Genomic DNA, 27,966 nt, shown 5'->3' on the forward strand with positions numbered 1-27,966 from the left:
TGCAGTTCCCGGCATGCCCGAGGAGGCGGGGCCCAGAGGCTGCGCCGGCGCCAGGGTTCACGTGACTTCAGCATGGCGGTGTTTGCCGATTTGGACCTGCGGGCGGGTTCCGACCTGAAGGCGCTGCGTGGGCTCGTGGAGAACGCTGCTCACCGTGAGTCTCCCGGGCTTCGCGGGCCCCCGTGCCTGCGCTGTCTCGCTGTCCCTAGGCTGTCGAGCCATGCTCTGGAGAGACCCGGCGGGCCTAGTTCTGGTGTCCTGGGGCCTCCGGCGTGTCCTTGGAAACTGATGCCCCTGCGGTGTTGCTCTGACCCGCGGGAAACTCGAAAGCACTGGGGAGACGTTACCCAGTCCAGCTCCTTCTGTCTTGGGAATTGAGGAAACTGAGGCCCTGACATGGCGGGGGATCTGCATGGGCCTCACAGCTGATGGATAGAAGAAAACAGGGCTCCCAAGTGTACACCTACACGAGTGCTTTTTATATCGCCCCTTCCTGCGTCTCTTGACATTGTCCTGATGCTGTCAAATGCTGGAAACTGATGCAGAAGTACTGTGGGGGCCCTGAGAATGGGGAGGGGGGAATGTGGTTCAGAGTGTTGGAATGTTATTTACACGGAGAGTAAGTGGAGGCGGAGGACTTACTAGGAAGGTGGGAGGAGAGCAGAATGGCTAGAATGTTACTCCTGTTTGAATCCAGGGGAAACAAAAGCCGTGAGAGGTAAGACCTCATCTAAATTATTGAAGTGAATCGCAACTGCTAAGTGGGGATAGAAGGGTTTCAAAAGAAAAGGTTTCTTCAGGGTCTGTTAAGTAATGGATGCTCAGTAAATATTTGAGAGAGGAAGAAAAGGACCTTGGACAAACTGATGAGGGAGGAGACCACTATTTTGGCCTTAATATGCGTTATCTTTTAATATTAATATCCTGTAGTCACCGTTGGTGTTTAAATAGCTTAAAGATTGGAGTCATGATTTAAACATATTTTTGAAGTCCACATGTCCGGAGCAGTGCTGTGTTGAGGCTGATAAAGCCAGGCCCTGGCTTTAGAGAGTTTTCAGTCTCTTGGTGGGTAGCTCAAAGGAGAACGTGGACATTGGTGTGAATTAGTGGTCATCCTGTTTCTCCTTAGCAAAAGGGTCTCTGAAGAAGTAGAAAGGGTAAACAACAGAAAAAAATGACAACAACGTAAGAATGAAGTTGATAGTGAAAAAAGTATAAATTTGATGAGATGAAAATGAACATAGGGACACGAAAAAGAATAATGGTTGAAAGAAGATAGGCAAAGATAAGGGTCTTTGTTGTCATGCTGATAATACATCACCAAAGTCAAACAAAGCCCTGTGTCTGTGCCAGGCACTGTTCTAAAACATCCAGCGTGTGTTATCTTAATTCTCATGACAGTTGTATGAGATGAATCCTGATATTATCACCATTTGGCAGATGAAGAACCTGAAACTTAAGGTTAAGTAACTTTTAAGTGGAAATGTTCAGGTTTGAGAACAGGCAAATCTGACTCCAGAGTCCATACTCATAACCATTCTTCTACCTTGTAGTCTTGACATGAATTGGTATGAGCTTATGTGTAAAAGAGGTTGTTGTATTTGACAAGAATGTTCAATTTTTCTTTTCAGTGGGCTATTCAGTTGTTGCCATCAATCATGTTGTTGAATTTAAGGAAAAGAAACAGGTAAAATAGATTTCTGACAATAATAACCAGCATTTATAATTATTTTGTGTGTATTGGTAATGTGGAAGCTACAAATGAGCACTCTTTGTGCATTATTTTATATGTTAACAGTTGAGCTGATACATATCTGTGCAAATGATAACTTTTTTGTGAAGTGCTGGGGTATGGTGTAAAGATTCTTAAAGTTGGTTTGGTGTTAAGTAACTTTAAAAGTGCATTGTTGTTGTTTAAACTGTAATCACAATATTTAATCTTTTTTATTTTACTGTCATGGACTCATTACTGAATGATTGCCCTTCCGAACATACTAGTAAATATGTGTATCTCTCCTTAGACCAACAACTGTTCCTTACAGATTGTTTCATTCTAAAAAATTGTTGTTCATCCTCCCTTTCCATTGATGTTCTCCTGTCCTACTCGGCTTCAAATTTCTTCATTAAAAAACACATGCATGCACATACACACAGCTTATTTAGGGTTTCTGCATGCTAGAAATTAGCTTTCTGAAAACTTATTCTTTATTTGTCATAGGAAATTGAAAAACCGGTAGCTGTTTCTGAACTTTTTACAACTTTGCCAATTGTACAGGTAAGTGCTTTGTTTAAGAAACATAATATGTACTCATCCAGTTCAGACATTCCCAGTCATACGTTTGGTTCTCTAACCTGCACTGCCCCTTCCTTTGTCTACCAGTCTTACCTTTCCATGAAGACTTAGTTTTTCCATGAAACATTATGTACATCTCTTTTTCTCTAGCTATACAGGTATACCTCAGAGATGCTGTGGGTCTGGTTCCAGACTACCACATTAAAGCAAGTCACGAATGTTTTGGTTTCCTGATTCATGTTAAGTTTATGCTTACATTGTTAAGTGTGCAGCAGCATTATATCTTAAAAAAACACAATGTTTATCTTAATTTTAAAAAGTATTTTACTGCTTAAAAATGTGCTCACCATTGTCTAAGTCTTCAGTAAGTTATAATCTTTTTGCCAGGGGAGGGTCTTACATTGATGCTGAAGCCTGCTGACTGATCAGGGTGGTGGTTGCTAAGGCTGGGGTGGCTGTGGCCATTTCTTAAAATAAGACAACAATGAATTTGCTGCATGAAACCTCTCAGTACAGTTTCTCTGTAGCATGCAACGCTGTTTGATAGTATTTTACCCACAGTGAATCTTCTTTCAAAATTGGAGTGAGTCCTCTCATACCCTGCCACTGCTTTATTAACTAAAAGTTTATGTAATATTCTCAATCCTTTGTTGTTATTTCAACAATAGATTAAGTTCAATGTCTGACATGTGTGTGGTCTTTGACACTGCAAACAATTACAATAGTATCATCAGAGATCAGGGAATTCCCTGGCAGTCTAGTGATTAGGACTTAGGCAAAATCAGTAATCACAGATCCCTGTAACAAATATGATAATAATGAAAAAATGTGAAATATTGGGAGAAAAATGAAAATGTGACACAGAGACGCGAGTGAGCAAATGCTGTTGGAAAATGACGCATCATAATAGACTTGCTCAATACAAGATTGCCACCGATCTTCAGTTTGTAAAAAAAAAAACAAAAGCAATATCAGTGAAGCAGAACAAAGCAAAACACAATAAAACAAAGTATACCTCTATTATAAATTCCTTGAGAGTTAGGGCTAGGTTTTACTGATCTTCACTATTCTGTATTGTTAGTACCTTTTAATGAGTACTTTCCACTGGTAAGGAGGAAAATCAGTCATCTGTATTTTGTGCTTTTTTTATTACAGGGAAAATCAAAACCAATTAAAATTTTAACTAGACTAACAATTATCGTTTCGGATCCGTCTCACTGTAATGTGTTGGTAAGTTATTTTTCTTCTCTCTTGGTCTTAACACTTGCTTTTCAACTCACCTCATTCTTACATCTTCCCTAACCCCCAGTGTATGACACTTGACTGCTCTCCTTAGCTCAGAATTCACATGGTATAATAGAGTCTCTTCTATTCATGACACATGTATAAGGATTAAAGCTTTTAAAGATTTAAAGAGTCTTCCAGTGACTGGTATTCATTGAATTTACACAACCCAGACATAGAGTACTGGTGATGTTGCTATGAGTAATACAGACATAATCCTTTGGAAAATGGGAAAAATGTTTAAAAAGTGGGAGATAGTAAATAAGGAATGTTCTGGGAGTGTGTAACAGGAGGCCAAGCTGATGTTCAAACTGTGGCCATACAAATCAGTGAATGTTATTGGTGCCAGATAGGGAGAGGATATTCCCCCAGACAGGATAAATTATGCAAGATTCTAAATCCCAGAAAAACATGGTGCATGGTGGGAAATGAAATGCCAGTTGAGTTGAGCCTGATGAGCTGTCTAACCTAGGATGATGTTAGAAACGTAGGTCTGGGTGAGCAATTAGAAGAAGCCTTTGAAGGTTTTAACTAAGGGAGTACAGTTATGAGATTTGCATTATAGAGAATGGATCAAAGGGGATAAAGGAAGGGATTTGATAAAGGATAGGATAAGGGAAGGTGGGGGAGGGGAGGATTGACAGGATTTGATGTTGATTGGATCCAAGGTGGTGATTCCCTGCTTTGGCCTGAGCAGCCAGATAGGTAGATGGTACCATTTCCTGAGATGAAACATACAAAGAGAAATAAGTGTCAGATCATCATGTTTGAGACACAGTAAGTTCTTGTAAGAGTTCCAGTGAAAAGACAGTCACAATCATGTCCAACTCTTTGTAACCCCATGGACTGTAGCCCACCAGGTTCCTCTGTCCTTGGAATTCTCCACTCAAGAATACTGGAGTGGATTGCTATTTCCTTTTCCAGGGGATCTTTCCAACCCAGGGATCAAACCCCGGTCTCCTGCATTGCAGGTAGACTCTTTACCAACTGAGCCACCAGAGAAGCCGCAAGAGTTCAAGTGGAGCTTGTCAAATGAGTAGTTGGAAAAAAAGGACGTGGCCCTCAGAAGAGGAACCGCAATTCAAGATACTCATTTGGAAGTGGTCACCTTGTAGAGAGTAATTGTACTCATGAGAATGGATGAGACTCCCTGGTCAAAGTATAATATGGGAGGAGAAGGTCTGGGACAGAATCCTAAGGAACATCTGTATTCAGTGGTGGAGTAGAGGGTGAGCTAGGATGGGAGACTGAGACGGGCCATCTGAGGAGTAGGTGGACAATGAGGAACATGAGAAGGGTGAGCAACGTCAGCGTACCTGAGGAGAAGGGCTAAAATGTGTCTTGGACAGGCAAGTTCCCTAATGACATGGTGGTCATTGGTTGCCTTACGAAAAGCCATTTCCATGGGAATGATTGGGCTATGAGAAAATACAGCCAGTGTCTGCTGCTAACTTTGCTTAACCAACTTCACTCCATGGAGGAACAGGAGGCTTGGGATGCTGGTGAGAACCTGCTGTCTAGATTTTGTTTGTTAAATGGAGACTTGCAAATAGCTGGTGCTGATGTGATGAATCAGTGAGGGAGGGAGAGAGTGAGATCTCTGAGAACATAAGCTGTTTCATCATTAGCTGGAATGGCCTCCTCTCTCATAGAAAAGGAGTAATCAAGGAAGGGCTGGTCTCCTTTCTAACAATTAGCATTGCTAAAGAAATTATGAAAAATCAAATTTGGGGTTTTTTTATAGCTGCAGGTTACATTCCAGTTCTCTAAGCCTGGGGAGACATAGAAGTGACTTTTTATGGTCACAGACTTTGATTTTTCTCGTTACCATGAACATCCTGGTGGCCCCTTTCAGTCCCTATCCCAAGTGGGAGTGTCAAGCCGAGGAAAAGAGTACTGGATCCTGACTTTTTCTGAGACCTAGAACCTGCCCTGTCTTGGCATGCATCTGCCCAGTGGGTTTGCTTAGCTGCTCAAGCCCAGTACCTGCTGCATCTCTTCACCCGTTCTGTTTCCTCCTTTAATTTTTATCTTGCTTTTTCTTTTTACAGAATAAGAGGTAAAATATTTAAAAGGTGCCAAAGGGAAAGAAGAAATAGCACATATTATCTCATCATTCAGTGATTGTAAACTTGAATATGTATTTTTTCAGCTTTTTCACATGCATACACATACAGTATCAGTTTGAGACTTTCTTTTATAAATAATCTTTAACTGATAAATCTCTCTCCTTCTGTCGGAGGGCTCTTGGTTATTTTCTTACACATCTAGCAGTTTAATTTGTATTTAACAGTATTCTCATCGTGAACCTAATCACGTCATACTTAGTCATGTATAATTCTCGTCTCACCAAAAAATGATAAGCTCCACTGAAAGCAGACACATGCCTTAAATGATTTTGTATCCCTAGTGCCCTACATATAGCAGGTGCTCAGTCAATTTCTGTCAAGCTCCTCTGCTAGCTTATAAGAGCAGGAGCTGTCTAATTTGATTTTTGTGTCTCAAACAAAATGTTTGATATACAGGTAAAGCATGATAATGTGGGAAGGAAGGAGAGATGATTGATGAGATGGGTGTTGATAACTGGAGTCTTATGTGCTGAGAAAGTCTTTTCTGTCAACATACAAAGCAAGGCAAAAATGTCAGTGGCAGATTATAGGTATTACAAGATTGAAATGTGAGTGCAGCCAGGACACTAGTCAGAATCCCATAAGCATTTGTTGTTGTGTTGTTCCTGTACGGTAACATTCTTTTCATTTTACTAGAGAGCAACTTCTTCAAGAGTCCGGCTGTATGATATTGTTGCAGTTTTTCCAAAGACAGAAAAACTTTTTCATGTAAGTAACAGTAAAAGAAAATAGTACTCATTATTTTACATAAGAAGTCTGATGTTGTACCTTTGTAGATGACCTGTTTGATCTCATCTGGAAACATTGAGGATTTTTCGTTTATATGTGGAGTCCTGGAACTGCCTGAGAGTGTATTTGGGTGGCATATTTTGTTTTGTTTGTTCTGCTAGATATTTGATGGGCTGATACTAAGAGAGTCCATCAAGTTTTCCTCTTTTTAAAAAAAAATAATTTTGTTTATTTTTCTACTTCTGGCTGTGCTGGGTCTTTGCTGTGCAGACTTTTCTCTACCTGTGGGCGCGGGGCTGCTTTTCCTAGTATTGCATGGGCTTCTCTTGTAGGTGGCTCCTCCTGTTGTGGAGCTCTAGGGCAAGTCAGCTTCGGAAGTTGTGGCTCTCAGGTTTAGTTGCCCCGTGGCACGTGGGATCTTCCCACGTCAGGGATCAAACCTGTGTCTCCTGCATTAGCAAGTGGATTCTTTACCACTTCAGTTTCTGTCCTTGCTATTTGCTGCTGCGTATTACAGAAGAAAGGCACGAGATTCTACTGTGGCATAAAAGGTCCTTCTCTGCTTCGCTTCTCCTTTGTGTGCTCAGAGGCGTGGTCCGTATGCTAGCATGATCATGGTCTTCTAGATATCCTTCAGAATCAACTGTCTGCTGGTGTTCCTTTTTGTTTAAGAGAACCTTTATGAATTTCTTTTGTCCTTTTCAAATGGCCATTTCTGTGACTTTTTAGGAGGCAGAGTTTAATGTATATGTTCAATACATTTTGTCAGCTTGAGACAGAACACATTGGGAGTTGTTAGTGATCACAGGAGAAAAGAAATCAACTGTAATAATAGTTTTTCAGGAATATGTTTTACCGTGTAAAGTGAGATATAGCTGCTTTTAGAAATTAAGGAATGTTGACTTTGTCTCAGTTCAAGAAAATAGCCATCTACCAAAAAGTGTATCCACCAAAGGGGTGTTACGGAGCTGGTCTTTAATGTTTTAATTTTACAACATAATCGATTTTTAAGTAGTCTGTTCTAAAATTATAAGAAGATTTTCCCTAAGTTTATTCCAGTAGATGGAGCTGTTGACTAAGGAGACTTCTGTGTGATAAATTTAGTTTTTGAGGTACACTCACAATTTTCATTGTTTATATTAATGCAGGGAAACAGCACAAGTTAGCAATGAATTCCCCTTTTTTGCTGACTTCTTTTCTGAAATGCTCAGTTATAGTAATTCTCTAGAATTTCATTTCAGAGAAAAGGAAAGTAGGATCGAGTGCATCTTAGACATCAGAGACCCCTGTGGAACCTTTTAAAATCAGGCAGGCTCAGATCTCCACCATGGGAGATTCTGATTAGGCAGGTTTTGGGGTTGAGCTTGGGTATCTGTTTTTTTTAAGTTCCACATGGGATTCTGATTCAGTATGGAAACCCTTAAGAGAAACATGAATATGTCCAGATTTGTTAAGCAGCAACTTAGTTTTTTATTAAATATTAACAACTCAGTTATAATGTAGATTAAAAGTTGATAGTATACCTAATTTTTTATTGTACTCTTGTGTTTTGAATTGATTTTGAAGAGCATACATCCTACATTTCCATAGCCATTTATTTGATTAGAGAAAACAGCCCAGGGGTAATTGGGATGAATGCTTATTATTATTGCCATTTTGTAGAAGAGAAAATTGAAGCTCAGGCTAAATGATTTGCTCTAAACCTCAGGTAACGTGTCATAGAACTAGGACTATGGTGTTAGAATGCATTATAATTTGATACAGTGAATTTATCTTACTGTTTTCCTCAGATTATTCTCAAATTTTAGGTCAGAAATATGAACACATAATTCATGATAGTGGGTGGAAGAGTCAGAAATATTCTGGAAGATGGATAAAAGCTATAAATAATTGGCAGAGTATTTGTTTGGGATTGACTGTAGAAAAAAGTTTTTAAAATCAGAACATTTTTCCATATCTTACCCATTCTTTAGGATTCAGTTGAAGTTGGCACTCCTTGTTTTCTATAGAAAATCCATTTAAAAAGATTTTTCTTATAATTGTAAAGCTTGAAATTGGATCAAATGCAAGCAATTTGTTGCTTAACAGGTTATGTTCTATTAAGTGATTTTGTTTGATAAGTTGATTATTTAGAATGTAGGCAAGTGTCTCTGTAGATAGGATATTCTAAAACTAAGGTCTCAAAAATGAATCGTAAAAGTATTCCTAAACACATGTTAGCAATTAGTAGTATGAAATCTAACCACCTTAAATAGCGTTGTTTCCATGGGAATTAACATACTAGTTTCCACTCAGAGTATCTGAAAGATATCTCATAGATAAACCCTTTTTCTCTATAGTTACCCCAGGGGATAAGGCAAAGATGAAAGGTTGTAAGCTGAGTCCATTGGCCAGGGCTTCTTGGGATGGGGGTGGCTGTGGAATGTGGCAGAGTTATATAGAAGTTTCAGGAGCTTCTGAGGTAGTTATTGCCATTTAGGAATTTTTAAAAAATTTTATTGAAGTATAGTTGATTGTTAATTTCTGCTGTGAGGCATAATGATTCAATTACACATATTTTTCTTCATATTCTTTCCCATTATTTTTCCCATTTAGGACTGGACAGGGTGAGGAGAATTCAACCTGTTTAGTCCAGCGGCCTCCGATCTACTTTGAGTGTGTACTATATCAGTTTGAAAAAATACTGGTTCTACATCCCCAATATATGTGTTTATTTTCTTTTAAATTATTTGATGGGTATATTTATTTTCTTTTAAATTATTTGCATGCTCCATTATATCAGTGTGCTTTATGAAATAATATACACACACTGAACAAAATATTTTAAGAGAAGGAATTAAAAATAAGTGAAAATTGAAGTTCTCTTTTCTTCCTGCTCCCAAAATCCATCCCTTACCCTTTGCAGAGCATTTTTGTACTAACACCTGGGGCTACCGAAAGGGCGGATCTTTCCAGGCTCCTTTTAAGGTGTGGTCTGGCTGCACTGGCTCAGATTTGCCATGAAAATTTGTTGAAATGCAGGTGATTAGACCCTCCTTATTGAATTGATTGCTGGGAGTAGGGCCTGGTAATCTCCATTTTAAGCAAATTCTTCAGGGGAGGATTTTTTTTTTTTTTTTAAACATGGGTTTAAAGGTTGGGAGGATCCATTTATGGACATCTCTTTTCACTGGCAAGCCTGGCTCTTTCTTGCATAAAACACCAGGATGTACCAATCTGACATCCATGAAGGATTTGGGGGAGACTGAACCTTCTCCCTCTTACTCTCCTTGTTCCATAAAATCAAAGATAAGTGTATGTGTGTATGTACCATTTGGGGAATACCTTCCTTAAATCCTCATAAGAGTCTTTGCCCAGAGGAAGATTAAGAACAGTTGATACGAATTCATATACAACCTGCCAAAACCACTATAATCAAATTCTTAATCACAAGTATTTGGACATAATGTAATCATTTTTAATGATTTAGAAAGTATTTCATTATAATGTGAACATTAAACATTAGCTCTTATTTTATAGTTACCTAAGTGTATCAGTTGAACATTTGGATTAATAGCTAAATAACAAAAGAACTCGGTTTGAGACATTTTAAGTCTAAGGTGCCAAGTAGAGCTGTCCTTTGTAACTGAAGATTTATTATAATGCATGTATTTAAACCAACACAGGGGATTTTCTTTAAATTAACCCTGGGGAAAAAGAGCAATACATAATCAAGTAACCTAATTTAGCTTTACGCTGGAGAAGAATGTTTTACAGGCTTTTAAGAAATGAATCAGCTTTTTGAAATGAAAAATAATTTGTGCTTGTAATAATAAATTCAAAGAGTGCAAAGAGGTGTACGCTGAAAAGTACACCATCCTCCTACTTAAAACGCCTTGTCCCTTTTCTTCAGAGGCAACCACAGTCAGAAGGTCTTGGGTTCCTTTTCAGGAGTATTTTCACCCAGTCCTTCTTCATTCCCCTCTCCCTTTCCTGCCTGCCTTCCTGACGCCTTGCTTTGTTCACCTGCCAGTAGTTCCATAATATCCATTTGAGAGGTGCCTCGCTGCATAGAAGGAGTCAGCGTGTTCTATTGTGTAAAGCAACCCTGTTTGTTTAAGTAAAATTGAGGAATGTTTACTCGTGTCTAACCTTTTGTGATTGGTACTGCAGCAAATGTTCTTTCACTAATATCCTGAAGCATTTATAGGGTATAAAGCTATAGAACAGACTTCCGGTCTCTATAGGATACATTCCTATAGGTACTTCTGGTCTCTGTAGGATACCTTCCTATAGGTGAAATACGCTGATGTGTGCATGTAAAATCTTGATACCTGTTGCCGAAATGCTTTTCGAGACTGATTCTGAAAACCCTGTGAGTCCGTTTGTTTGTTCTTGTGTCACCAGTATATTACTAAACTTTATGATCTTTGCCAGTCTGATAGTGTAAAAATGGCAAACAGAAGCTGAATTTGTTTTAGTTTTACCTGCTATTCAGAGCTTTTCTCATCCATTCTTAGCAAATTTTCAATGACTATAAAAGTCATTGAAAAAAAAAGTTAGACAGCTGTAGCAGTTGGGATGGGACAGGTCCTTTATGAGCCGAGTGTCTGCCAGAGCAGCATTACTTCCCAGGCTTACTAAGTTACTGAGACTATCTTAAAGCCAGGCAGCCTCGGATCACTTCCTGCTTCCTGGAACCCTGAGGTGGGGGTAGCAATGAGAGGAGCAGGGATTCTGAAGAAAAAGTATAAGATGTGCCTGTCCTGTCATCGCTAAAGGTCAAGCCTACCATGCAGGGCATTGTCACCCTCTCGACCCGTTTCTCTTGGTCATTGCCACTGATGTTAGATTGCCAGCACAGCCACCCTGGCAGCTGGAATTTGTTCATCAAGCCTGACTATACCGGCATTGATAGTGAGGCTTATTTTTTGTCATGGTGGGGAAGAGCCAATTCTTTTCTCTCTCTAAATCAAATAATAGCAAAATGAGAGCCGGATGTGCAGCTTCTAGCCTGCACTTTTAAGCTAGTAACCACTCCTCAGCTTTATTTTCCTTCCCTGTTCTTCCTTTTATCCTCGTTTCCTTATCCGTTTATTTTTGTCTTGCATGTATTTTTTTATAAGCAGTTTCAGATCTCTTTTGGAAGTAAATGCAGAGTGTCAACAAGTAATAGCAAAAATGAGAAGAAAGAGAAATTAACAGTTTAAAAAAATGCATTCAGAATCATTTGATTTACAACAGTTCTCCTTTGACCATTTGTGGAGATGCTTCGTTTCTATCAACATTTGAACAAAATGCTGTTGGTAGTGCCACGTGTTTCTTTGACCACTCAGTAGACTGATCGGACCCATAGATGTGGGACAATTGCTGGCACAAAAATAAAGAATTTCTGGAGAAAGTGGACCATGCATACGTTCCTTTTAGCTTTGCTTTTTTTTTGGATATCAGAACCGTTTCCTTTTTCTGGAACAATCTGAAGTAACCTTCCAGAAATTGAGCCTCTCTTAGCAACCTCTCCTTGTGTAGCTGACCGTGGATTAGAGGGTCTCTGGACCATGTCTGTTGAGATGTTCTGTAGACATACCACCCTACTTCAGCTGGATTGCAGCTAAACCATTCAAACCAAATGTGAATGGCTAACCATTGGTTTTGCAAGCGGACGGATGCATTGACCACAGAACCCTACGGTGTCCATTGAGTGAGCCGTATCTATTGGCATTTCTTTATGGCATGTTTGACCCTACCACACTCTTAACATGTGCCAGTTTTGCTTTTGGTTTTACGTGTGTTTTCTCCTTGACAGGTTGCTTGTACACATTTAGATGTGGATTTAGTCTGCATAACTGTGACAGAGAAGCTACCATTTTACTTCAAAAGACCCCCTATTAATGTGGTAAGTGTCACACTTTGTTCTCTATGTGAATCTCTAGATGTGCGTTACCATGCTGGGAAAGGGGCAGAGGAAACCGTGTTTTTAGAGGGGAAAAATCAAAGGCTGGTAATAAATAGACAATTTAAAGGATTTTATTGTGCAAGCTGACTAAAGGCTGAAAGAAAGCTTAATATAAAAAATAACTAGTAAATTACCAAGGTGTGTTTGAAAGGCCTCAGGAAATTTCCTAAGCGGATAGCTAATAATAATGGACACTTACAGTCTGCATGTTGCATATTAAGGAGACAGAGAAGCCAAGAAAGGAGGAGGGAAAAAATAGGGTTCTCATGGCAGCAGCAAACTGGAAAGGGGAGTGGGGTGGCAGGGAATGGAAAGCACAACAGGCGTAGTCTGTGCCCAGTTAAAATCTGCACCGAGGTGTGCCGGCTCACACAAAGAGCCAGCGTTGCTTTGTAATGACCAAAGAAGGTGACCCCGCGTTGTCTCCTTCTATAGAATCTTTCTCGTTACCTTTCTACATACTTTCTCATTTTCTTCTACTCGTTATCTTCCATCTGTCACACCTTTTTATAAGTCTTATTCTATCATGAAAGTGAGATTGCTTCACATTGGGAGCTATAAGGTTGGCACAGCTGTCAACTATTTGCATTGGCAACCGGATCCTGGGAAGAGTCAGGATGCTATTTTAGAACAGAGTCTTCTGAAGCTGTTTCCCATTCTCAAAAAGTGCTGTTGAAGGAGAAAAAAAAGGTTTAACAGTCTAGATTACATACCCAACCCTGTCAGAATTGGAAAATTAAAAATTTATGGGTTTTTTTCAGGATAGGTAACTCCCCTATTCATTTGTCTCTGGAGAATCTTTTGTTTCCCTCTCTGCTGCTAAGGAGCTGGCTTGATGCTGAGAATAGGCAGAGACGGTAAAGAGGAGAAAATTGATCTGTATGGTATGGAAAAATTGAATCCTGTGTGGAAAAAGTTGAAGATGGCTTATGTTCTACCCCTGAATGTATGCTACTGTAAAGCATTCAAGAGTAATATTTTGAAAAGTATTCAAAATTTTAGAGTTATATATTTAAAGGAAAAGCTATTAAACAGCTCTTTGCTGATTAATAATGAGAATATACTGAACATACGTATAACAACACGCTCAAATCATTGTTTCCCCACGTTCTTGCCAGTACTTATAGATAAATGAGTAAACACTTTTAAAAAAAGGCCCTAAATCATCACATTTTAGAATTGGAAATCTATGTTGTTTTAACAGCTCACTTGTCAAACATGGTCAAATGAAGGCAAGGAGAAGCTGTACAGCTCTTCAGACCCAGGGTTGGGACAGACCAGGTTGATTTCCATTGGGTGAGACCTCCGATGTGCCCTAGCTACCATGTTGAAAGCTCAGACTAACAGAGTACCTGAGGTGGTGACAGTCTTACTGGCCTCACGTGTTGGTCCTCCCCTGCGGAGCAGGCTTTGTCTCCAGAAGTTTGCCAAGGCTTCTTACCAGCTCCAGTTTGCCATTCCAGTTTACATGTAAATGGCATTTCCCATAAGTTGCTCTTAAACTTTCAACTTCTTTACTGTTCTCTTTACCCTGATGAACAAGGAAGGCCATTTTTTAGATGACTTTGCCTGAGTAAACCCACATACAATACTGTGTTCTTGGTTGGGAGGAGACAGTGACATGTGATGCTAAGGCCAAGTCCGTGGAATGGACAGCAGTTCACAGCACTTAATTCCTCTCATCCCACAACAATGCTAAGCTACCCAGTGGCAGTTTGGGGGATGTCTATTGGTTTCTTATGAACCTGCCCTACTGTTCAACCCAGATTGTAAGCTTCTAGGAAGCACCAACCGTGTCATGGTCTTTTCTTAATTACCCCAATACCTTCTCTTTAATGAGTCCTCCCTAAAATTTTCAGTTGAATGAGTATACATCTAATTTCATATTGTCAAGGTGCAACTTAGGGAACACAAGCAAATCCTGCAAGCCATTAACCCTTAGCTGTTGTCAGGGCTCAGCAGGCAGCCTCCACAGTGAGAGGAGTCGGGCACTGGGGCATGAGGAGGAGACGCCCCAGGACAGCCCACCTTCCAGTTCCATCTGTAAGGTCAGGAAGGTACTATTTTTTGATGGGTATTTTTGGCCACATTCCCACATTTTTCAATGTAAGAATTCTGAAAAGTAAAAATTTGACAAGTGAGACGGATATGCAGTATTTAACACACTGTCTGCTTTTTTTAAAATCTGGTGTGAACATTTTACATATGTTGTTTAATAAAAACTAGATGATGGAGTGGAGGGAAGGCTGTGCAGCCTTATTTTTAGTCTTTGTCTAGTGTATAAGTAGGCTGCGGTGTGAATTGGTCAGGAAGCAGAAGAGTCCCTGTTAATTTCATTCACCTCTTTTTCATTTAAGAGAAACTGGAATTAAAAGTTAAATTAACTAAATTTAAAAGCTAGAAGCATATTGATACAATAAAAGTTACTGAGTTTGTTGTACAGGGTAAAGAGTAGTTGTATAGATGTGTGTATATTATTTATACCTGATAATTATACCTATTATGGATTTGGAACTGTATCCTTAAAGTATGGAAATACATTCCCCATGAAAATATAGAAGATGTAGTGAACGTGGGGAACAATTTAGTCTGAAGTCTTGGTCCTTGCATGCTCTTTTGGCCCTTAGAATGAATTTGTCTTTGACCATGATAAGTTGTTGGCTTGGTTTATAAGGATCACAGTATTGGGTACAGATCTTAGTTTGGATGGAGTGGTGAAAAAAAAAGCAGTAAGATACTTAATTCATTAGTCTTGACCTCCTGGCTGTAAGGCATGTGAGAATTATCAGCTCAGAAAGTTGGGATTTTAGGTCAAAGGGTACAGATTTTCACTTAGAAAAAGAACTAGTTCCGAGGCTCTAATATACAGCATGGGCGACCGTAGGTAATAGTCAGTATTGTAACTTAAAAGTAGTTGAGAGAAGATCCTAAGCAGTCTCACCACAGGAGAAAAAAATGTTAACTATATCAGGTGATGGTTGTGTTAATTATCTTGATCTTGGTAATCATTCTACATTGTAGAGCAATGGTCCCCAGCCTTTTTGGCACCAAGAACTGTTTTCTTGGAAGACAATTTTTCCGTGGACTCGGGGCTTGGGGAGGGGATAGATGTTTTCACTTTGGCCTGCCGCTCATCTCCTGCTGTGTGACCTGGGTCCTAAGAGGCCATGTACTGCTGCTGGTCCGTGGCCTGGGCACCCCTGATGTAGAGTATTTGTATATCAAATGACCACATTATATACTTTAAATATATACATCATATTTTTCAATCATCCCTCAATACAGCTTTAAGAAGTAAAAGAAGGTTGCAATTATGAAGCAGGGCCCAGGAGCTAAGACATACCAAAGCATTCCTTATATATAATTTTTAGCAGCTTTCATCCCTCTTGGTATCTTCACCACATGCTTACGGCACCATAATTTCAGTTATGTTAATTCCCTCTAGAATCTCCTACAAACCTCCTCTAAAGTCTAAGTAACTTGTAATAGAATCATTTTATCGTATTATAGTTGGGTTTCAAGAAAGTTGAATTCAGCTCCTTTTCTTGGATAACCAAATGACCTCTAATAGCATTTTAAGGTTTAAGCTCTCTCACACTTGCTCTCAGCCCACAGCTTTAAGGTGGGGTAGATGTGAATTCTCTCCATTATGCAGGTGATGTAATTGAGACTCAGGTAGCTTGCATCTCACAACAGGTACACATCTCTCTCAAAGGTTAACTTGGGATTTGTACTCAAGCTTTGATTCTAAATCTGCTGTCATTTTCCTCTTGAGAAATGTTATTTAAAATTACAGCAGAGCTCTTTGTTAAGCACAGAGTAATTTCATATTTTACAATATCTTTATGAATTCAGGTTTTGAGAAGAATTTTCTTTAAGCAACACCTATCTTCACCTTCATTTTGATTTTTTTTTAAACAGTGTTTTGCCATTGAACAACAACTAAAAGTTTTTTGAGCTATTTTCATGCTCTCTTTGTGAAGTTTTCCCTTCAGCATTTTCTCTAACTCTAATCCATTTGTCTTCTTGGTCCAATTAGTCCCCACTGAAAGAAATCCAGTAAATAGTATCTGAAGCAATGAGGTTGTTCCAGGAATCTTTCCATATATCCTTGAGTTGGGTGTAACTGCTCTATAAACTTTATTTTTCATCACACATACTGTGAACCTAAATGTGTTAAGTACTTTATGGATCTAATGCTTGGAGCAGTGCCAGCAAACTTGGCAGTATCAAAAAATGTCTGTGTGGCAAAAAAAAAAAACACCACCACCCATCAGAAACAGAGTGGAAAGACTAATGACAGACTGGTGGAAATAGTTTCACTTATGTCATAGACAAATGGCTAGTCTCTTTAATATATAAAGAGCTCCTAGAAGTTGATAGGGCTTCCCTGGTGGCTCAGATGGTAAAAAAATCCACCTTCAATGCGGGAGACCTGGGTTTGATCCCTGGGTTGGAAAGATCCCCTGGAGAAGGGCATGGCAACCCACTCCAGTATTCTTGCCTGGAAAATCCCCATGAACAGAGGAGCCTGACAGACAACAGTCCATGGGGTCACAAAGAGTCAGACATGACTGAGCCACTAAGCATGCATGCAGAAGTTGATAAGCTTAAAAAAGAGAGATGTTCAATCCAAAAAAATGGATTAAGAATATGAAAAGGACATTTCTCAGGAAAGGAAGTACAAATAGGTTGTTAACATATGAAAAGATGCTTAAATTCATCATGCTAAGAGAAATTCACATCAAAAATCACCTATCTGATTGGCACAAACCCAGAAGTTTGATGATACATGGTTGTAAGGCTGTGGGAAAGCAAGGGTTCTCATACTTTGATTTTAACTGTGTAAGTGGAGCAGTCCATATGAGGGAGGGGATAATTTGGCAACAGCTATGAAAATTATGCATGCTTTACCCTCTGACCTAGTGTATTAGTTGCTTGGGGTTATCATAACAAAGTACCACAAATGGGGTGGCTTAAACTAACAGAAATGCGTCAACTCACAGTTCTGGAGACTGGAAGTCTGAAATCAAGACATGGGGTTATGCTCCCTCTGAGACCAGTAGGGGGATCCTACTTTGTCTCTTCCTAGCTTTCTGTGATTTGCTGGCAGTCTTTGGTGGTCGTTGGCCTGCAGCTGCATAGCTCTGATTTCTGCCTGTCTTTACCGCGTGTCTCTATGTCTTCCTGTGGTCATCATCTTGTAAGGACACCAGTCATACTGGAATAGGAGTCCGCCCTATTCCAGTAAAACTTCATTTTAATTTACATTTGTAGTGACCCTGTTTCCAAATAAGGTTACATCCTAAATACTGAGTATTAGGACCTCTACATAACCTTCATAAGAGACACAGTTCAACCTGTAATACCCAGCAATCCCACCTTAGCATTTATTCTACAGATATACTGGAACAACTCAAAGCTATGAGAGGCTTGGTTAAGCATGCCTTACCTCTGCCGTGGAGTACTGCAGCTCTAAAGCAGTGCTGAAGGTAGGAGCTGACATGGAGAGCCCTTCACGTCAGAACCGCAATGTAGTATGCTATCTTTGGGGTAAAAAAGGAAAACAGATGTTGTTCATACTTGCTTATATTTGTATGAAGAAACTCTGGGAAAAGACGTAAGAAATGAATAAGTGTGATTATGGGAGACGGGGGTGGGGCAAACAGGGGCAGAGAGACAATTAAGACTCTTTGTTGCTTTCTTGTGTTACTTGATAGTGAATCGTATGAACGAGTTACCTGTCTCAAGAATGATACACCAAGAGTGTCCTCCTTTGCAATTCAGTAAGGAACTAATTTTTAGGAAATAAACAGGGAATCTGTATATTGTCCCAGTAATCAGCCCCCTATTTTCTTTCTCTCTTCTTTCTCTTAAGCTTTGCTTTAGTTCTTGGGATTGTGCCACCACTACCTCTCTTCACATGTCACACACCTGCTCTTGGTTTGTAGCATCGTTATGACTTACTTCTCATTAGTAGAGAAATATCTGCTTATTCCAGAACCTTTGGTCAGAGATGCAAACAAAAGCTAATCAAGCACGCGCTGGCATTTCTTATGACAAGGCTGTTATGAACAATCAGTTGATGAGCTTAAGGCAATTTACATTAAAATGGGCTTGGAAGCTGGAGCACAGGTAATGAGTCTGTATTTCATCTATCTAAAATTTTTAAATAAAGTGTTGTGAAAGAAGTGTTCACAGCCTTCAGTAGCACATTATCTTCAGTTTCTGAGTTTTCTTTCCATTTTAAAAGTGAATTTGATTAATGTACTAAGATCAGAATCAGAACTTTTTCCTTAAAAAATAATTAAGTGGATAATTATGTCCATTAACCCTCTCCACGCCCAAAAAAGTTGTTTTTATTTTGCTCTGGTCCCCAGGGGGGCGGGAGGTGGGGGAGAAGCAAGAATACTTTGGGACCTGGTCACCTAGTTCTGTGTGTCACCTGCATCTTCTATTTCTCCTCTTACTGACCTGTACTGTAGTTCAGCAGCTAGAGGGATGAGGAAAAGAAGTACATGTAAGTAAGCCTCTTTGGCTAATTAGTAGTTTTGGTTAGAGAAACAGCCAGGGGGATAGTTGAGAATATGGTTGAAAGACATGATTTGGTTTGTCTGTGAATTTCAATTTGCCAAGTTAACCCTGGTTTCTTTTATGGTGGATAATCCATAGTGAACAGCATTATCATATGACCTCTTTTCCATAAGCTACTATTTATTCCCTCAGAATATTAATGTATTAAATGCTTTTTATATAAAAGAACAGCTCTGTGTTACTGAGAAGTATCATGATGCCAGCTTCCAAATGTCCAAGCTAGATAGGGAGAATGTGGTATATCTTTGTGCCACAAAGAATATCATAACAGACATCATTCCCAGATATAATCAACACAAGACAAAGAATTGGGGGCAGGAAGAAGCTGTCTGAAAAAGAGAGAGGGGGAGGTTGCAGTGTGGAAGACAGGGTGTAAATGCTAATTAAACTAGGATCAGGTATATAGGGAAGCTAAAATAAAATCTGGGCACCTCAAGGCAGCAAGAAGAGGAAAGGGAAGATTAGGGGATGGAAGAAAAGAAGTCTGTATTCAGAAGACAGATTTTTTGCATTACTTTTTACACTCAGGAATAGACCTCCAGCCGTCCTAGCTGGACAGGTCTCAGCCCATCTACCTCCTGGTCTTTGCCTGCTTTACTTACTTTGTTCCTTCAAAAGACCACTGCAGCCATTGTGACTCCAGTCATCACCTCCATGAGAAAATCCGTAGATGCTCTGTGTGGCTACTAAGATTAATTCTGTCTCTGTTCTAAAGAGCGGCATTGCTGGCCCTTCCCATCCTCTTCTAGCCTCCACTCCCACCACAGGTCTCTCCTCATTCTCTCCTCCCCAGCCTTTGACCTTCTCCACATGCTCCACCACTCCCTCCAACCCTAGAGCCTCTTCATATACCCCTCCCCGCAGCCTGCCTTGCGCAAGTGCTTCACTCTTCTGCTGTTTAACTGACTTAAGTCCTTCCTCACCTACACCTAGACTTCTCCTTGACTTTACTTAGCACAGTGCTGCTGCTGCTAAGTCACTTCAGTCGTGTCCAACTCTGTGCGACCCCAGAGACGGCAGCCCACCAGGCTCCCCATCCCTGGGGTGCTCCAGGCAAGAACACTAAAGTGGGTTGCCATTTCCTTCTCCAAGGCATGAAAGTGAAAAGTGAAAGTGAAGTCGCTCAGTCGTGTCCAACTCTTAGCGACCCCATGGACCGCAGCCTACCAGGCTCCTCCATCCATGGGATTTTCCAGGCAAGAGTACTGGAGTGGGGTGCCATTGCTTCTCCACTTAGCACAGTGGAAGTTTTTAATTTTTGTGTAATTATTTGATGGTCTCCCCCACTAACCTGGAAGTTTTTAGAAGAGAAGAACCATGTAAGCTTTTGCTCACCATTCCCTTGCACAGCTGGCTTGAAACCCCTCTCTTGTAAATGGATGAAGATGCAAATCACTCTTCAGGGAAGCAGAATAGTGTAGTGGTGGATTTAGTCCCATTGCCACCTCTTCCAGGCTGAACAATCAGTTGATGAGCTTAAGGCAGTTCGCATTAAAATCGTCTTATAAGCAGGAGCTCAGGTAATGAGTCTGTATTTCATCTATCTAAAATTTTTAAATAAGGTGTTACCTGTGGATACCTGTGGATTCCACCCTATTAAGAACACCTTAAACAAGAAAGTTTCTTTTTCTCATGTAGAAGGCCAAGCTTGCAAGCTGGGCAATATTGTCAGGGATGCAGGCTGCTTTCCTTGTTTTTGCTGGGCATTCATGAGCCCCGCTTAAGATACTGACTCCATTAATAAAGAAAATGGGGAGATCAGAGCGGGACAGTTAGCTGTCTCTGCCATAGTGCTTTCTAGGCATTGTGGGTGTTGAATAAATACATAAGACTCTCTCAGCACAGTGCCTGGCACATAGCACTTCTTGGCTGTTTGTGTTTCTTCCTTCAGCATATTCACACTAAATCACTTACCCTAGAGGCCTTCTACTCCTGTTCTTAGGATGTTTTTGAGTTCTTCATTCTTGGATCAACTTGGTTGGTTTACTGCATTTGCAGACAGTCTACCCTGCATGTAGGGAACACGTCTCCGATTTCCTTTTGATCGTTCATGGAGTAGTAGCCCTTCTGCCACACCACTGGGACGTTGCTCTCCTCGGCTCTTTATATCAAGTCAGCTTCCCCACAGCTCAGATAAACTCTGTTGACCAAATAGAGCCAAAGGTCTTTTTTTCTCCCATGGATGGTGCCATCCGGGCACAAATATGCCTTTTTTCAAAGCTATACCTGGACATGCAGGAGTTAGGCGAGGAGGGACAGGGTGAGGAAGGAGGTGAGAGGGAAGTTCAGTGAAAATAAAGTAAGACAGTGTGTGTTAGCCTTAACAGTTTTCTCTTCTTCGTTTCCCATGAAGGCAATTGACCGAGGAGTGGGCTTTGAACTTCTCTATAGCCCTGCTATCAAAGACTCTACGATGAGAAGGTACACAATTTCCAACGCCCTCAATTTGATGCAGGTCTGCAAAGGAAAGGTATGGTTCCATAATTTTAGGATGGTTTTCAAATCTGATTGTTTATTATTAATATACTGGGGTTATCCAGCTGATCCTTAGAGCAAAAAGTTCTCAAGGCCCAAGAACAAATTCTACCATTTCAACAGGCTCTGCAGGTCTTAAGAGAAAGAAAAATGCTCTAGGGAAAAATAACACGAAGTGGGGAAGATGTGTTGAAAGTCTTTATCTTTCAGTAAAGAATTGGCCATTTACCTCCTGTGAAAGAATAGTCTGGAGAGCAATTATTTGTCATCATTGAGTTGAATTAAGGTTACATGCCCTTTTCAACTAGTTTTTTAAACTGATTCATCTTTCCTAAGATCTGTTGGGAAGGCCTGTTCTGTTTCTTATTTTAGGCTGCTTTTAGTTTGACATGAGGTCTTTCATCCGTCACTTTAATTATGTACCTTATCTTAAGAAGAAGTTGGTGTTTATGTTAAAAATTTGATTGCTGGTTATTTGTATTGTAAGACTCTTCAGTTTTTTCCCACATTTATCTAAGATTAATGTTGATTACTTTCTGTTTTGTAGAATGTAATTATATCTAGTGCTGCAGAAAGGGTAAGTCTGGCATTAAGTACTTTGTTTTCACTTTTCAAGGTTTAAAACTAAAAGGTTTCTAGGGTAGAAATTAAAATAGTAATGTAATAAAAGGTTGTGTTTTCATTTTTAACTTCATTTGCTCATTGTAATTGCTGAAGAGCAATTTTATCCCTATTTATCCCCATTCTTTTGGGGCTTCAAATTTTGTTTATATAAATAGTCTTTCCTTCATATTGTTGTAAAATGCTTTTCAAGGATCTTTTATATTTTCAAAAATGTAAGAAACCCATCAAAATTATAACGACTTAAATTTATGCAGTTGACTTCCTTATTTTTAGATACTTAAGCATCCTATTTACTGCAGATGAAGTCATTGAAATGTTATGAATAACTTTTCTCATATCTATTTTTTGTTCATTTTATTTTAGCCTTTAGAAATAAGAGGCCCATACGATGTGGCAAACTTGTATCCTTTTCTGAATAAGAAGTCATTGCAATTTTCTTTTAGGAAATTTGAATTTAGTATATTAAACTTTAACAAGAGTTTTAAAACTATAAGTCTATCAACTAAGAATTTCAAAAACAAATTACATCAGGCTTAAAGTGCTTTATCCTTTTGTTTTCTGGATGAAGGGTGAAATAGAAAAGGGGGGAAGAGTAAAAGTTTAGAGTTAAATGAGTCTTTTCTCAAATGCTTTTTCCATTTAGGCTAAGAACTGTAAAATTAAAGTGTCTCTCTCAGTGCCAGGGCAGCTGGCATTGTTGGTTATGTTTCTGTTGGTCTGGTGTCCTCGGCTGACTCTGGGCTGAAATCTTTAACGACCCCCAGAGGGTTGCTGTTTGGGCTGTCTGAAAGTGATGCGAAGGCCGCAGTGTCCACCAACTGCCGGGCAGTGCTTCTGCATGGAGGTGAGCACGTTTTTCCAACAGAATCAGAGTGGTCATGTTAAGAGCCAGTCATTTCTGTCAAACAGTTGAGCCATATCAACTTTTATTATCCTGCCCCTCAGAGTTCCTTTAAAATCATCTTTTCTGAACCCACTAGCCATGTGCATCATTGCTTTTCTTGCCCTTCACTTCAGGCTTTATGTTCTGTAGTGTGTGGAATGAATACACTTTGCCTTGAGTGTTGAATGCGTTCTTTCAAGCTCTACGTATGTATGCCTGCCTACATTTTGATAGGCCTCTAATTGCCCTTTCTTCTCCAGAGGGACATGCTTTCCCTGCTGAAAATCACTGATTGAGAGAAGTGAAAAGTGAAAAATACATGTTAAGCCATTGATGAGGAACACAAAAGCACCGAATACATTTTTAAAGATCTAGCCAGCAAACTCAGATCACAACGTTGCACATTTATTACATCTTGTGGTTCTTTTCTCATTTTTTGTTTCCATGTTCAAGTATGCATAGACTTCACGTTTGTTTTTTTTTTAACTCACATTTCATTTACATATATCTACCTCCTTACCCTAATTCTGCTACTTGAAGGCACTGAATTTCTTATTCATCAGATGATAAAAGTTGAACTAGAAGTGTTTGATATGCCAGGACTTTGGAGAATGAAAAAGAGGCTTTTTAAAAGGAAAAAAATGTGTACTTTTGATCTGCTGTTTTTATCTGCATTCTCTTTGTAAATTTTAGTAGTAGTGGTAATGGTCAGGAAGCAGTCTACTTGATACTATCCACATGCGTGTTAAGCTTCAGAATTGGTTGATACATAAAGACTAGGTTATTTAAGAGTAGTTAAGACTAGGTTAAAAGAGTAGTTAAGTTATTGAGGGCTTGTATACTATGTCTGGATTTTAATGATCTGATTTCTGCTTGGCAGAACTGGTTGCTGTATTGACTTACCACGAATTAGAGGATTTTGCTTTTGTTTTCAACATTTTTAGTTTGAGATTCTTTTATTATATATATAACCTAGTCCCATCATATAAGCTCTGGGAATGACCACATTAGAACTTTTATCAAGATTTTCTGAAATTAGGAAATAGTTCAAACTGGTGGTTCTGCCATTATTTTTGTCTATCTTAAGGGAACGTTTAAGTATCATCAAGATTTTGGGTAACAATTAGTGGTCTAAAACAGACTAAGACAAAGAAGGGAAACTAATTTTAAAAATTTAATAGGGAAAAATATGAAGATCTACTCTTGACTTCAAGAACCTCAGCTATTCAACATAAGCTATATCTAAAGCTAGGTTTTTATGGAAGCTAAACTAAAAGAAGTCTCGTGGACTCTAACAGCATGCCCAGTCATTCTAGTTGTGCCCCTGACAGTCCTAGTTTATGCTGTCTGTCCCTGTAGAATTAATAGCACATCTATAGGATAAATTGTAGTTCCCGTGGTTTTAGTTGACATTGGGATCAATGAGACAGTCGTGTGGTGGGATACTAGGATTATTAATTCAACCTAAGGTTCAGTTCAGTTCAGTCACTCAGTTGTGTCCAACTCTCTGTGACCCCACGGACGGCAGCATGCCAGGCTTCCCTGTCCGTCACCAACTCCCGGAGTTTACTCAAACTCATGTCATTGAGTCAGTGATGCCATCCAGCCATCTCATCCTCTGTCATCCCCTTCTCCTCCTGCCTTCAATCTTTCCCGGCATCAGGATCTTTTCAAATGAGTCAGTTCTTCGCATCAGGTGGCCAGAGTATTAGAGCTTCAGCTTCAGCATCAGTCCTTCCAATGAGTATTGAGGACTAATTTCCTTTAGGATTGACTGGTTTGATATCCTTGCTGTCCAAGGGACTCTCAAGAGTCCTCTCCAACACCACAGTTCAAAAGCATCAATTCTCCAGTATTCAGCACTCCTTATGGTCCAACTCTGACATCCATACATGACTACTGGAAAACCATAGCTTTGACTAGACAGACCTTTGTTGGCAGAGTAATGTCTCTGCTTTTTAATATGCTGTCTAGGTTTGTCATAGCTTTTCTTCCAAGCGTCTTTTTAATTTCATGGCTGCAGTCACCATCTGCAGTGATTTTGGAGCCCAAGAAAATAGTCTCTGACTGCTTCCATTGTTTCCTGATGAAAGTGAAAGAAGAGAGTGAAAAAGCTGGTTTAAACTTAACATTCAAAAAACTAAGATCATGGAACCTGGTCCCATCACTTCATGGCAAATAGATGTGGGAAACAGTGGAAACAGTGAGAGCCTAAGTTTACATGAAAAGAATTACTCTATTCTAAGGCACGAGGATTCAAAGCCTCACTGTCATCCTCTGTACTGGTAAGACCCAACTGGCACCTGTGTCATCCTGAGTGCCACATTTAAGGGCGCCACTGCACAGAAGCACTACCAAAAGATGGTTAATTCTTGGAGGGTGTGAAAACCCTATCATGAGAGCAATTGTTGAAAACAGTGCAGGAGTAGATACCTAGAAAACAGAAGAGTTGAAAGCCTTCTCCACATTGGAAGGCTTGCTATAAAGAATCAAAGTTAGATGAGTCCTGTGGGCTTCTAGCAGCCAGTGAATAGCAATTTTAAGGTCAAGACAGAGAAAAGAGGTTTAGGGTCTAAAAGAGTTACTTTAGTAACTATATAAAAATCTTGTTTTTCAGTGATTTATAATCTTGTTGGCTTAGATTAAGAAGTAAATGTTCATGTGATTAAAAAAAATATTTCTGACATAGAACTAAAATAATTTTGAAACTAATCCTTTTTGTTACAAACATATTTGCTAATTGCTTTTCACAATTTAATTTTTATATTTATTCTGCTGATTTTTAGACTATTACTCATAATCATAGTGATAAAATAGACATCTGTAACATTTTTCTTGGTGAAATGCAAATTTAAGGCAATTTCTGTTTGTTTTGAGGTTCTCTCATTATGTTGGTGTTGTAATGACCTTGAGAGAAGTTTTGTCCCTGTTATAAATTAAAATGCTTTTAAATAACTGACAGAAATTTAGTAGACTTCATAAATTAATCTTGATAAGTGAGAAGGTAATATTTAACTTTTTAGAAATGACTTTACTTTCTATTACATGAAATGTCTTAATTAAATTTGTGTTTATCAAGTCCCTTTGATTTTATCTCTTGTCACCAAAAGGTCTTGCTTCCTCCCTCATCCTTCCCCATTTCCTAAGGACTAAGTTTAAATCTCTTCGTGGCACTGTGACCTTTCACAAACGACCCCTCCAGCCTTGTTTCCCCTGATTTTTTCACACTCCTCCTTTACACCAGTCATCTTGTCTCCTACGTATTATTTTCTTATCTCTCTCTCCATATCTTTGCAAAGGAAAACTTTCCTTTTTCTTTTCCTTCTTTTATGATAGTGTTATTTCTTTTGTGATACCGTCCTGATTCCTCCAGGCAGGGTTACTTCTTGTGGGGTCTCCATTCCTACTATACTATTATATTTGCCCCTGATGTGCTGTCAGTATGGGTAGAAAGAAGCACTGTTTAGCCTTCTCAGAATCCTCTGTAGATAACACAGTGCCTGGCCCCTTAGTACATTTTTAGCAGAAGTTAGCTAGACTGAAGTTGAACTCTGCTGCCAGCCTGACCTAAACATCTAATAATTTCCATTCTTCTTTGTCCATTGTCAACAACACAAAAGAGATCAATAACCATGTGTATTATTCTTTATTCACTCAACAAGTATTTCTTAAACATTTGTTAAATAACCAGGCATTGCTGTATGTTGGCCATATAATATGATGGATTCTTCAGACAGACACTCATGATCTAGTGAGGGACACAGATAGTGAATGGTCTGTACCATAAAATGAAGTGAGCACACACACCACCATGGATCAGGACGGCTGACTGTTGCACTTGCTGTCCTGGCTCATCCATCTCTACCACACTTTACGCATGTGCTGCCCCAACCTCTGAAACTTGGTTTCTGGCTACATGAGATGCCATTAGAGACAGACCGTTGGAGATAACTTGCCCTGTAATTTTACCCTTGAGGGTAGTCCCTTTGGAATGAACTAGATGTTAATAATATACTGATATTTGTATAAGCTAGGGGCAGGTAAAGGTGATCGCAGTAAATGGCATCAGCACTCACAGCAGTTCATACAGGTTTATCATTTACTCATGCTGTAAGTGACATGGGGATTTCTTTGGAAGGAAAGATGCTAAAGCTGAAACTCCAGTACTTTGGCCACCTCATAGGAAGAGTTGACTCATTGGAAAAGACTCTGATGCTGGGAGGGATGGGGCAGGAGGAGAAGGGGACGACAGAGGATGAGATGGCTGGATGACATCACCGACTTGACGGACATGAATTTGGGTAAATTCCAGGAGTTGGTGATGGGCAGGGAGGCCTGGCGTGCTGCAGTTCATGGGGTCGCAAAGAGTCGGACACGACTGAGTGACTGAACTGAACTGAACATGGGGATGCTTGTTATACCACCTCTTTAAATCATATCTTAACTTTAAGCACTTTGGTTTCCCTGTTTGATTTATAGAAACTAGAAAAACTGCTTTTGGAATTATTTCCACGGTGAAGAAACCTCGGACATCAGAAGCAGATGATGATTCTCTTCCAGCCTGCAAAAAAGCCAAGTGTGAGAGCTGAAAAGAACCGTCCATCTCAGTCAACACTCCCCTTTCAGAGTCCATCAGCCACTCTGAACAGAAACGGAACCCCCGTATGATTCACTGTTTTCACTTGGAGCCAGATGTCACTAGTCTATAAAAGCAATCTTATATTCAAGCCATTAAAATAACAAAACCTAGTAAAACATTAGAAAAAAAAGACTGTCCCCGTACATTAATTTAAATATATTTTAGGAGAAAAACAAAGACAAGTTTGTTTATCCTTTGCATTAAGTGATAAATGGCAGGTATATGTAAGATCTTTCAATACAAGAGACTCTTTAAAAATCTTTCTTGTTCATTTTGAAGTTCATGCTTTTCAGCTTCACTTGGTATATATGACTTACTATTTTTTAGTTTTACTGCTCAAAAAGTGATTATTTTGAGGACTATTAAAACTTTGCTAAAGGA

The 27,966-nt window shown here is 39.5% G+C and overlaps 1 protein-coding gene across 1 annotated transcript; it reads left to right on the plus strand.

Annotated features, from left to right (window-relative positions):
• On the plus strand, window positions 1-27,966 carry RPP30 (ribonuclease P/MRP subunit p30). Its single transcript, XM_019953035.2, has 11 exons — window positions 1-154; window positions 1,632-1,687; window positions 2,219-2,275; window positions 3,449-3,523; window positions 6,343-6,414; window positions 12,221-12,310; window positions 21,318-21,434; window positions 21,987-22,016; window positions 22,427-22,464; window positions 22,828-22,907; window positions 27,426-27,966. The coding sequence occupies exons 1-11, from the start codon at window positions 73-75 to the stop codon at window positions 27,533-27,535; spliced, it is 807 nt and encodes a 268-aa protein (XP_019808594.1). The 5' UTR covers window positions 1-72; the 3' UTR covers window positions 27,536-27,966.

The sequence above is a fragment of the Bos indicus genome, chromosome 26 (assembly GCF_029378745.1).
Source record: "Bos indicus isolate NIAB-ARS_2022 breed Sahiwal x Tharparkar chromosome 26, NIAB-ARS_B.indTharparkar_mat_pri_1.0, whole genome shotgun sequence".
Lineage (NCBI taxonomy): Eukaryota > Metazoa > Chordata > Mammalia > Artiodactyla > Bovidae > Bos > Bos indicus.